This window comes from Ochotona curzoniae, unplaced genomic scaffold, assembly GCF_017591425.1.
Source record: "Ochotona curzoniae isolate NIBS_2020 unplaced genomic scaffold, NIBS_Ocur_1.0 contig_2469, whole genome shotgun sequence".
NCBI lineage: Eukaryota > Metazoa > Chordata > Mammalia > Lagomorpha > Ochotonidae > Ochotona > Ochotona curzoniae.
The window spans coordinates 1,672,606-1,683,938 of record NW_024465471.1 but is presented as its reverse complement, the minus strand read 5'-3'; the positions used below and the strand labels follow the sequence as shown (position 1 = coordinate 1,683,938).

The window sequence follows — 11,333 nt, the reverse complement described above, 5'->3', positions numbered from 1 at the left end:
AATGCCACCATCTTGAGAACCAAGGCAGATAATTATATGATATTTGTAACAACTGTTTCACTCCTCACATATAACATCTTTTGCAAGTTCCAAGTTTCAAGTAGGCCAGAATTAGGGAGAGGAATATTTAGCATTTTGGGCTTGTTATACTAGGATGATTTACATTGTACTGCAAACTGCTATACCTGGTTCTGGAACATGGATTTGGGAGGCAAATAGCTTAGAGTTCAAATCTTAGATTGAGCATTTCTAGCTACTGCTCTTGTTTTGTTTCTTTTTTAAAAATATTTATTTTTATTGGAAATTCAGATATACAGAGAGGAGGAGAGGCAGAGGAAGATCTTCTGTCTGATGATTTATTCCCCAAATGACCGCAGTGGCTGGAGGTTAGCTGATCTGGAGCCAGGAGCCAGGAGCTTCTTCCAGGTCTCCCACGTGGCTGCAGGGTCCTAACACTGTGGGCTGTCTTTGACTGCTTTCCCGGGCCACTGGGAGCTGGATGGGAAGCGGGGCTGCCGGGATTAGAACCGGTGCCCATATGGGATCCTGGCATGTTCAAGGCAAGGACTTTGGCTTCTAGGCTACCATGCTGGGCCTTAGCGACTACTTTTGACAAGCCTCAAAAAGAGGTATCTTTGAGGTACCTCTCTGTACCTAAGTTTTCTCAATGGAATAGTATCTACATCATGGAGTTGTTGTGAAGGTTGAATGAGTAAATTCAGGTAATATGCTAAACCTAGTGCTCAGCATACATTAAGCACTAGGTAAATGTTCACTATATTTATTATAGTCATTGTGATGAGGGAAGATGGGCTAGAACCAAAGGGAAACTCTTAGATATTGTCATATGAACTGTGTCAAGGGACCATATGTGGAAAACAGTAGAGTTATGGGTAGCATATCAGTTTACTGCCAAAAAAATTGAGAAAACACCCTCTAAATAGTCCATTTACATAGTATATGACACAAAGTAGAAAAATAATAAAAACAAAGCCACTCTTCAGGATCTAGAGTTCTTTCTTATATATATTTTAAATATACATGTGCAATACATTAAAATATATAGAGATGTGTGAATATATATATATATATAATCACAAAAGGAATACATATGCACACTCACTCACATGTTCATGCGCATACCCCAACAGGACCCATCTATGCGTAAACCAGATGCAGTCCATATCAGGCCAATTTGGACATAAGTGAAAGCCCTTACTCAGCAGCAGATTGCTGATTACAACTGCATTTGAGTAACCCTTTAGTTTCTTCTACCAAGTGTAAGGCCATTTAGAAACACACCGAGAAGAACTCTTCTGGGTATATGGCAGAACCCAGGGCCCTTCTGGCAGTGCACAATTTGCCTGAGTAAGGACTGCAGGATTTGGATATCAAGGAGCTATCAAGGAAGAGGAGTTTGCCTTATTTTGGGCCCTGAAACTAATAAGCAAACATCCATAGAATAAATTTAGCTCCAGGAACAATGCGCTAGTGTCAGAGAATCCTTAGATATCTGAGCTCTAAGCAAATTTCAGGCAGAAGCAGAAAAAGTGTGTGTTGCTACTCATCACCATCCAGCTTGACCCAGTAGACTGGGCACAAATTTTAGGAGTAGATAAGTTTAAACTACAATCAGGCAGACCTGTAAGATTTTTTTTTAAACAAAAAAAGTACTTAAATTTCAAGGATCTGAAAGCAACATAAGAGGTTACAAGTATTGGTTTGGATATATAAATGTTTCAAGAAGCGTAACATTATATATGGCACCATTTGCAGCAATATCATTAACATTATTAATAATCATCATAACATATTTATATATACAAAAATAGAGCAAAGCAATTCTAGAAGAGGAGGTGTAAGTGAAGGTATGAGGCTGTACAAAGCCCAAATGTCAGTACACTTCAGGAAGATTCAGAACCAACAAAGGCTGAGTGGCACGTATTTCTGTAGTATGTATCCATCAAAGGGACATGTCTCTTTCTTCCCCCTGTGTATAACTATACACTTTTCACCTCTCCACCCTGCAATACACTTCCATGCACACTTTAAATGTGATGATATATAAAGTTAGAGTCTGGAAATCTTAAACTAAGTTGGAGCACCTTGATTTCAAGAAGTGCCCTCAATCTCTGAATTCCTTGGTGAGTTTTGGATTTACTTACAGAGGGAAACTACATAATTCTTGTGTCTTTTAGCAGCAGTCTTTAGGAGCGTGACATCACCACTGCAGCCTTTTCCCGCTGGAAGGGGTTCACAGCACAGGCTCTCTGTATTTTTAAAGAGACAAGTCAGTTTTCAGCATTTATGTATCCTTCATCTCAGTTTTTCACTGTTGCTGAAATTTAGGTTCTCAAGTAGCTGCCATTGCAGACAAAGCCAGGGGTGAGCACAGTATGTGCAGCAAAGAGTAGATGCAATGGCGAAGATACAGCTTGGTTAGGGCTTCTTTAAGCTTTTCTTTTCCACACTTGCGCTTCTACAAGATGACAGAGCCAAAGGTAATGTCCACTGGGGGCAGCCTCAACATCTAATAGTTAATTAGCCACCCATCATGTACTGCAGAAAGACTGCCACACTAACTTGGCATGGCTCTGAAAAGTAATTGGAAGGGAACAGTTTTCTGTCATTATTAATAGAGTCCTAGGAAAATGTCCCATGACTCAAAGTGGTACAGGGGAACAAATATTGAACCAGGAATCAAAAGGCCTACATTTCAGTCCCAATTCTGCCATTTACTCAGTGTGTGACCTTGGCAAGTCCCTTCCTATCTCCAGGTCTCAGTTTTCCCATCTGTAAAATAAGGGCATTGAAAGACATCACAGTTAAGATTCCTTCCAGCTCTAAGTTTTATGACTTTTTATGTCCTTTATTAAGGCCTGAGCCATGCAGTCTCAGGGCAGTTAGCTTCTAAGAGAGAACAAACCTCTGTAATATCCTTTGCTTTGTTCATTTAGCTATAAAGCACGTCTGCCTTTGGCACTTGGGTCAGACATACAAAGTTAAGAGCATCCTGATTTACTATCCTACTCAGCATGCTAGTGGAATCTGCCATTACTATAAGTTGATTATTGGGTAAGGGAGGAAAACTCCAACTAATTAAACCTGGAAATGTAAGATAACTTTACCTCATATGCTCACAAACAGGTGAGTGCAGTTGTGAGTGCACACACACATTGGGATACAGACTATTGCTAGTGATCAATTCATTACAGTATTCCATTTTCCTTAATAAAAATTAGTAAATAGTATAGCATAGCAAAGTTTGGCGTCTAAGGAAACACCTATGGAAAAACAGCACTTTTGGATATGTTAGAGGGAGAAAGAAGGACAGGTAGAGAAAGACAAACATAGATCAAATGAGATAAAAATGCAAGCAGAAAATGGGTTTGAGAAAAGGGGGGAGGGGAGAAGTAGAAACGAAGGAAGAAAAGACAGGAAAAATAAAAGTAGAGAGGGTACAGAATGAAGGTGGAAGGAATACAGACCAGGATAAAAAGTGAAAGAAGAGGATCGAGAGGCAGAAAGAAATATAAAGATGAGAAGGGCAGTAAACAGGGAAATGGAGTCATAGTCCTTGTAAGTTTGAACGTTGTTCTACATGTACTTGGGAAAACCATCTTAGAAGAAAGCTTCCAAAGGCACTGTAGAACACAGAGTGACGATCAGAGCCTGCATCGAGAGGCATTACATTGGGGAGCCCCTAAACCTCCACGTTGCTGGCTCTGTCAGTCCTCAGTGTTCAAACCTCATGCCCATGTATCACCTGAATTTGCCAAGGCAGCCATAAGGGCTGAACTGGCAGGGTGTGTAAAGTTTGAGGAGGAATGGGATTGAAAGTGTGAGAAAGAACAAGGCATCCTGCACCAGGATGAACTTGGCCATTCCCCTGACGCTGCAAGAATAAAAGAGGTGAGGCCTAACTTTGGCTAGTTTGTTACTCCTCCTTTCCAAAGATGAGGCCTATCCTTTAGTGATTGGGGCTAGAAGGAGAAAGCTCTGGATCCATCATGTCGGAAAGTCATACAGACTTTTCCTGGGCCTTGGGGAAGGGTGCACTACTAGAAGAGATTTTTCTGCACACAGTGTTGGTGTGCCTCTTACAGCGGCAGCCTGGTCGCCGGAGGCTATCATAGCCCTGCTGGCACAGATGGAGGCATCCACGGGTAGGCAGGTAGCAGCAGAGGCAGGGTAGGAAGAGGGAGATGAGACTCATGGCTGCCCAGCGGACGAAGCAGGAGCTAGGCCCACAGGAGCAGGGCTCATCTGCGCAGTTGTCTTCATCATCAGTGGAACAGTGATAGAAGAGGCCCTTGACACAGCAGAGACAAGTGCCATAATCGAGGAGGCTCTCAGCAGAGCAAAGGCAACGCTGGTTGCACAGCCAGCAGGAGGGGAGGGGGCGAGCTGCTGTGCAGGGGACACACTTGCAGCGCCCACACTCCTCACAGATGAAGAGGTGCTCACTTTGATGCCCTGCAGATTGCTCAGCTTCTCCCTTCAGAGCACCATCAGCCTTTGGGTGAGTCCCTGCTCCAGGCTGGGTTCGGATGATGGACTGGCCTGAAGGTGAGGGCGTTATGCTAGCCAAAAGCCTTTGATCAGAGGCAGTGGTGCTATGGGACATCGAACTGGCAATGCTAGATTGGCTCAGATGCTGAGGCAAGGGCTGCAACTGATGGCACTGGCTAAGACTGCGAGGGAGAGCAGTAGGCATGGTAGCCAGGGACCAATCAGATTTGTGGGTTTGCACAGCAAGGGAAGGGCTGGAGAGGGCCTGTTTACAGGGGGCTGGAGGCCGTTCCACATAATCATTGCTAGCATGAGTAGAGCGCAGCTGTTCAATAGGCAGAATTTGTTGGAAATCATCTGTCACTGCAGCATCCATCTTGCCTTGAGTTGTAAGTTCTGAGTGGTTTGGGGTCAGAGTGGCACTTAAGGTGATAAAGAGGAGCCCTTGTAGTTACATGGACCTCAGGGCACATCAGAAAATCCTAGGAGAGAAGAACAGAAAACAATGAATAAGAACACACAGGCATACATACTTTGCAGGAAACCAACAAAAGTTTGGCCCTACCACCACCACTACTTTCAGCCACTTTATGGTAGTCTTACTGGTTGCTTTAACTAAGAATGTGATTCTTTTTAAAGGCATGGTGGCTCCAGAATCAAACTTACATATTCATACAAGAACCTAACTATAAAGATGGAAGAATTACAGAAGGCAAGCACTGAATTATCTCAAATATCACCTATACTTGTGTCACCCCAAGCCAACTTCTTGCACCAGAATCGGCTTGGGCTGCTTTTCTCTTTCTTCATCGTACACAATAAAATAGCTTTCTTAAAGAATGGTGATGTTTTATTGGCAAACCAGGGCGGGGGTGGGCCTGGTGGGGGTTATTGTGGGTCGCTCCAACTAGGCTGCAGCTACCACTGGTTTATGCGAGGGCTGAGTATGTGCTGGGCAGAACCAGGTTGGACTGCAACACCCATTGGTTCCAGTGGAAGTCGGGGCTGAAAACAGAACCAACCCAGTGATCGCAACCACCAGCTGACCAGGGCAATGGACTGAGCCGGGCCCTGTACCTGCTAGTACATTCAAGTATCTGGTCTGAGAACACCTCAGACAAAGTTTCTTTGGAGATCTCCCCAACCAAAATGCTGGACTCAGAACCCTAACCAAGAAAAGAGGACAGAACAGGTCAATCAACCATCTCAGCTATATGTTGGCAGTGAAATACAGGGCAAACAGAGACTCTATGATGGACTATGTCAATCAGTGGATTCTTCAAAGACCTCATCGTACTTGGAGTGGCAAGATTGGCAGCGATTCATAACTGTTGAACTATCAAAACCACTTGAGCCAGAACCTCGGAGCATACCCTACATCCGGAACCTGGGAAGGGTGGGAAATTGGGTGGGCCTTCTCCCTTAATAGCCCCCTTTAAACATGAAGGAAACAATATGGAAATAATAGTCTTACCCACTTTCCTATAGCCCTTGAACCTTTTTACCCTAATTAACTATGTAAAGATTGTCAAAATATAACAAAAAAAATAAATAGAAGAATGGTGATGTTCTCATACCACAGTTAAGCTACATTAGATGTCAAGAAAGCATATGCTTGCATCTTAAATGTACCACAATCAGGAAGAGTTAGGTAATCAAACCCATTACTGATGTTCAAGAGGAAAATATTGTACAATACACTGCTGTAGCATACCACCGAAAAGATTGAACAGCCAGCAAGACGTGCACAAGAACACCTAAATGCAAATCCAAGAGAAATCCAAGAGACATTAGGACCCAGATAACATAAGCATGAATAAATCATTTATTTGAAATCCATCAGATTTCAGGCTTCCTCCAAAGTATCTCAATTACTCACAGTAAAGTATGGAATAGATAGTTTGAATATGCAACAGAAATGAACAAGTTAGAGAAGACAGTGCTTGATTAGGTTTCTAGAAGCAAGCAAATATGGCAGTAAAATGGTCCCAAATCTTGGTGACAGGAAAAATGACAATGAAGTTCATAACTAATTGGTTAACCAGATTCAGTTCATTTTTGAGATTATATCCCCCATGCAAACCTGATTAGTGGAATTTAAGCCTATTCATTTTCTGAAAAGAATATTTAATTTGGTTAAAATAGCATTTTTGGCAAATCACATGAAAGAAACATGCTGACAAAAATTTCACATTTTATCTAGTTGTTTTAGTGTTTAATACATACATAACAAGACAGCAAATACCACGGAGACTCTAAGGCCCATATATCTACGTTAGCTTTTTCAAATTACTTGCTTTCTTTGGGTTTCAGCTTTACTATTCATATAATTATAGGGGTAGACCAAGTGATCTTGAAGTAACATACCCTAATATGGTCTGTATTTCTGTAACCATATGAGTTGATCAAATATTTTCATTCATACCCTTCTACATCTTCACGTCCTTGAGAGTAACTTGGGCAATGTGCCTTTGCTTATTAGGACATTCAAAAGCAAAATATGTCTCCTTTATTTACTTGCACTCAATGCTCCCTACAACCCTCTCACCTCTACCTTTGTTATAGCTTTACAGATTCATTTTCTCAGCACTGGAAAGGAACATGTAGTTTTCATTTAGATAAATAAACAAGGACACATTGTTCAGCTGGCTAGAAGGGTATGTGGACGTAAAAGCTTTGGGCTAAGAAAAATCTCCTGACAAGTTTATAAGATATGGATTTATGTCACATTTATCAGCCAAAGAATTTATGAAGCCCTGTAAGTTCTCCACATAGGTAGCATAATAACATATATACTGGATGCAGTTTAGACTCTAGTTTCCCAAAGGAAATCAGATGTAAAATGCATTGGAAATTTCAAAAAGTAATGATTCAAAGACAGACACAGAAGGTCCAAAGATACAAGAAATAATCATTTGACATTCCAAAGACAAGATTCCAGGGATGTCACCAGGTACCTCAGGGACACGTCCAGAATGTTGTAAAGCTAAGCTTGGAGGAATCTAGATGATAAAATAAATGACTCAGAACCAATAATGAGAAACTATGTTCAAAGGAGATCTTGTCTGGTGAGCAGAACAGTACATAGTGTTTAGGTCAATATGGTGTATTTGAATATTGATTAGATTTCTGCAAGACTGAGAAGGAGATGAGAGCTTGGGTGGATGATTAAAAAAAACTGTGAGCTGTGAGTTTGGGATGATTGAGGTACTACTTGGTTATAAGCATGGAAATTAACAGGATCAACTTAGAAGGTTTCTCCCTGGCTCTGTATAACCTTTTATTAGCGTTAACTCCAGGATCCAGTGTGGAAGATCTGCAATAGAGTAGACAATAGGATCTGGATAAATTAAAATGTTGAGTAGGATTTTAAAAAGTATAGAATGACAATAAATTGTCTGTTATTCTAGAAGTGCTGAATCTGATCTTGCTAAGAGGATGAACTGAAATAGATACTGTAGAGAAAGGTAAGAGGGAAAAATAATATAGGGAAATGAATAGGCAAGAAATTGGTGCAGCACATAAACTAGGTGAAAAACTACCGCTGCATGCGTGTTTATGATTCAGTAATCTACCCATTAAAGAGCCATTCATTGTGAACAGCAACAGTTAAGAAACTGTACTGTTGGCCACTTCCATATTCTACTAAAAGAAAGAGAATGTACATGTCACATATTATGAAATAAGGGTCAAGGTGATTACAAGTCTTGCCTGCACATTGATGGGATCTAGTGATTTCTGTCACGTAGTGCCTTTGCAGCAATGAATGATGCATTGTAAACCCACTCCCCTTTCAGTCTCTTTGGCCAGGTGCTCATAGCTTTTTCAACAGTTTTTCTGTAGGCTTGAAATCTGTTGTTTAAGCTAACAAATTTCTGATACCAATTTAGAGACTAGAAAGCTAAATCAATTCAAGAAATACTAGGTTTGTTAATGAAAGAAAATGTATTTTTTCCCCTGGAATCTAAAATCTTCCATGTTGAAGTTAAAGCTGAAAACTTTAAACTACCTAAAGTCCTCTATAATAACACTTTAAGACAGTTTTGAATTATTTGATAAATCATTTCTGATAAAATATGGCTCCATGTTGATTTCAAAAAAAGGACCATGAGAAGGAGGGTCTGGCTCCTACTTTCCCCACTCCCATGGGTTCAATGTACCTTACTGTGTAACAGCTCTGGGGTGTGTTGCTTTTTTTTTTTTTTTTCTGTGCTCTGCTGTTATATACACTCGTTCTCAGAATAACTGAGAGCAAACATAGAGGGAATTTCTGTTATGGCTTTATATGTTTTCTTAGTTCCACTGTTCCAAAGTCTGCTCTCTAAAAATCCCTCTCTGTGCAAAAAGCATTTGCATCTCTATCAAAGCACTTCCCCCTTACAAATACCAAGTTGTATATAGTTTACATTACTAACCTCTCTGCCACTGACTGGGCCTCCCTCCTACCGCATACATCTTGCTGGAGCTGCCAGATTCTCACCGCATTTAACTCTTAACTTGTCACTTTGCTACCCTCGTCCTATTCATTACTTTAATAGTTTCGTTAAGACTCATACCAGTTTATTTCAAACCAAGGAATCTTGCAGTTTTAAGACTTTAGTATTAGTAAAGAAATAGATGTTTTGGTGATGAGAATACAGGGAAAAATTGTGATATCAAATGATTTACATCTAATCTTGAGGAAAATGTTGTAAAGCTTGCCATTCATTCAAGTAGAAATCTTTCTTTAAACCCCCAATCCTCTTATAAGATGTAAGAAATTTGAAGTTGTAGCCCTAGTGCTATTTACACTTTGCTGTGTGACCGTGGGCAAGTGATCGCTCTTCCAGGCCTCAGTTTCTTCATCTGCAAAATGAGGCAATATGAAAGGAGATATTTCAAGCCTTTTCTCATTCTGATGCTTTATGCTGGGATTGTTGACTGCCTATGTCTATCTCAAAAATCTTTTATGAAGACTTGGTCTCCTTTTCTAGATTCTTAAGTTCTTTCCAACTCAATTTTGGATAAATGCTTCTAAAGCCAAGTCACTGAGATCATTATCTAGGCTGTGTTTCACAGCTAGAAAAACCATAAAAGAACATACACAAAACAAAATGTGTGGGATGCTCCAATACAGTCTTAGGGCATGTTTGTTTAGAGTTAAATAGAACAAAACTAATATTTAATCATAGATAAAGTGTTCACGTTTCTTATTTGTACTTGCATATACAACTGATTTGTTGGTAACATGATTTAACACATGATATCTCTGAATTCATGTGACAGGCCATCACATTACAGTAGGAGCTTTAATATGTCCAGAAAAGCAACTATAGTTTTCATCTAAAAATACAGTTTCTATTTACTAGTTAGAAGTCTGGTTTTTGTTCATTTTTCTTGGTTTATGTGGAAGTGAGTGATAATTATAATTAGATATCTGGAAGGAAATGTGCAGTAAATCATTGCTGTAGGTCCTATCAAATGCCTGTTAGGCAACTAGACATGCTTGCAGGTTCTCACTTTTGACAAAATTTCCATATGCCACACAGAGACATGTGCACATATACCAGGCAAGGATCCAGAGATTTCTAAATCATTGCTCTGACTCAATGTAAGTGGGGGGTTATGTCGTGTCAGCTTGCGCCATTTCCACCCAAGGCAAGGTGATGTGATGAAATCTGAACGATGCACAACCCAGACTTGTGAGCCAATAGCAAGCTAGCCCCATGCTGACAGGATGCCTGCTGGGCAGCCAGACTGACCTAAGCATGGGCTCTCCCTATGTCTTCAGCTTGGGTGGTTAGGCTGCTTTGGTTACAAGGGGGTTTAGGCAAGCTCCAAAATCTATTTAAAGGTCAACAGGCTAGAGAGGAAAATGACATTTGACTAGAAAAGGATTATTTTAAAGTGCTACTTTGATTTATAAATTTCCAGTGCTGATAGTTTTCCATAACAGATACGTAAATCTCATTTAAGAGGTTTTCATTTTATTTTATCCACGCACTAGTGCGCGTGCCTGCACACTCGATTGCGCGTGCGCGCATGCACACCCACACATACAGACCCACACACACAGACACACGGTCACACACACGCACACACACACACACACACACACACACACACCACAGGATGGCTGGAATGAATGGCAATCTGTGCATTGCATAGAAAGAATTCTGGGGTCTTTAAGAGCTGATTTGTAGGGCTTACCTTGAGGAAAGGGTTTATCCATGCTGAGAAAAGCAAAAGACCAAAGGCTCATATAGTGCACAGGACCTCTTCTCCCGAATCTTTAGGTTTGTCCACCTCTCTTCGGAAAGTCTGAATGAAAACTCCTTCACTGGCAGTGGAGCTAGAAACAGAGACAGTTTTGTCTTGGTCTTTCCGATACAGCAGAAAAAACGGAGAGGAAAAATGAAAATGGGTAAGGGGAAGGGAGTCCGACCTGTAGTTGGCAGACACTTGGTGTAGATTTTACATGCTGATCTAAATCTTGATGTTCGAATTCCCCAAAGGAAGCTCAGCAGGGTAAGTTGTTCACCTCCTTCTCCTCTTTCTCCTCCTCCTCTTCTTTCTCCTCCTCCTTCTCCTCTTTCTACCCCTCCTCCTCCGCCTCTTTCTCCTCCCCCTTCTCCTCCTCCTGTTTCTTTCCCCCCTCCTCCTCCTCCAGTATTTTCCTTCCCCTCCCCTTCCCTTCCCCCTTCCCTCCTCCTCTTTCTCTTCCTTTACCGCCTCCCCCTCCTTCTCTTCCCCCCCCCCCCTCCGCGCCTCCACCTCCGCCCCCGTCTTCTCCAATCTGTCAGATGAACCGAAGCAGCAGAAACTGCAGTTGTAGACATAGG

At 41.3% G+C, this 11,333-nt stretch overlaps 1 protein-coding gene across 2 annotated transcripts; it reads right to left on the bottom strand.

The window, feature by feature from the left end:
• Positions 1-3,728: 3,728 nt before the first annotated feature.
• On the bottom strand, positions 3,729-11,084 carry SPRY3 (sprouty RTK signaling antagonist 3). Of its 2 annotated transcripts, none has more exons than XM_040974712.1 (2): positions 10,702-11,084; positions 3,729-4,994 (listed from the first exon to the last, which is right to left on the bottom strand). In XM_040974712.1, the coding sequence occupies exon 2, from the start codon at positions 4,886-4,888 to the stop codon at positions 4,022-4,024; it is 867 nt and encodes a 288-aa protein (XP_040830646.1). In that variant the 5' UTR covers positions 4,889-4,994; positions 10,702-11,084; the 3' UTR covers positions 3,729-4,021. The 2 variants fall into 2 exon arrangements, 1 of the variants encoding a protein (XP_040830646.1); XR_005883279.1 differs by lacking the exon at positions 3,729-4,994 and adding an exon at positions 9,287-9,357 and having other exon boundaries at positions 10,702-10,811.
• Positions 11,085-11,333: the final 249 nt, after the last annotated feature.

Excerpts from the sequence above, each read along its gene's own strand:
- SPRY3 (XM_040974712.1), bottom strand. The coding sequence starts at position 4,888 with ATGGATGCTGCAGTGACAGATGATTTCCAACAAATTCTGCCTATTGAA.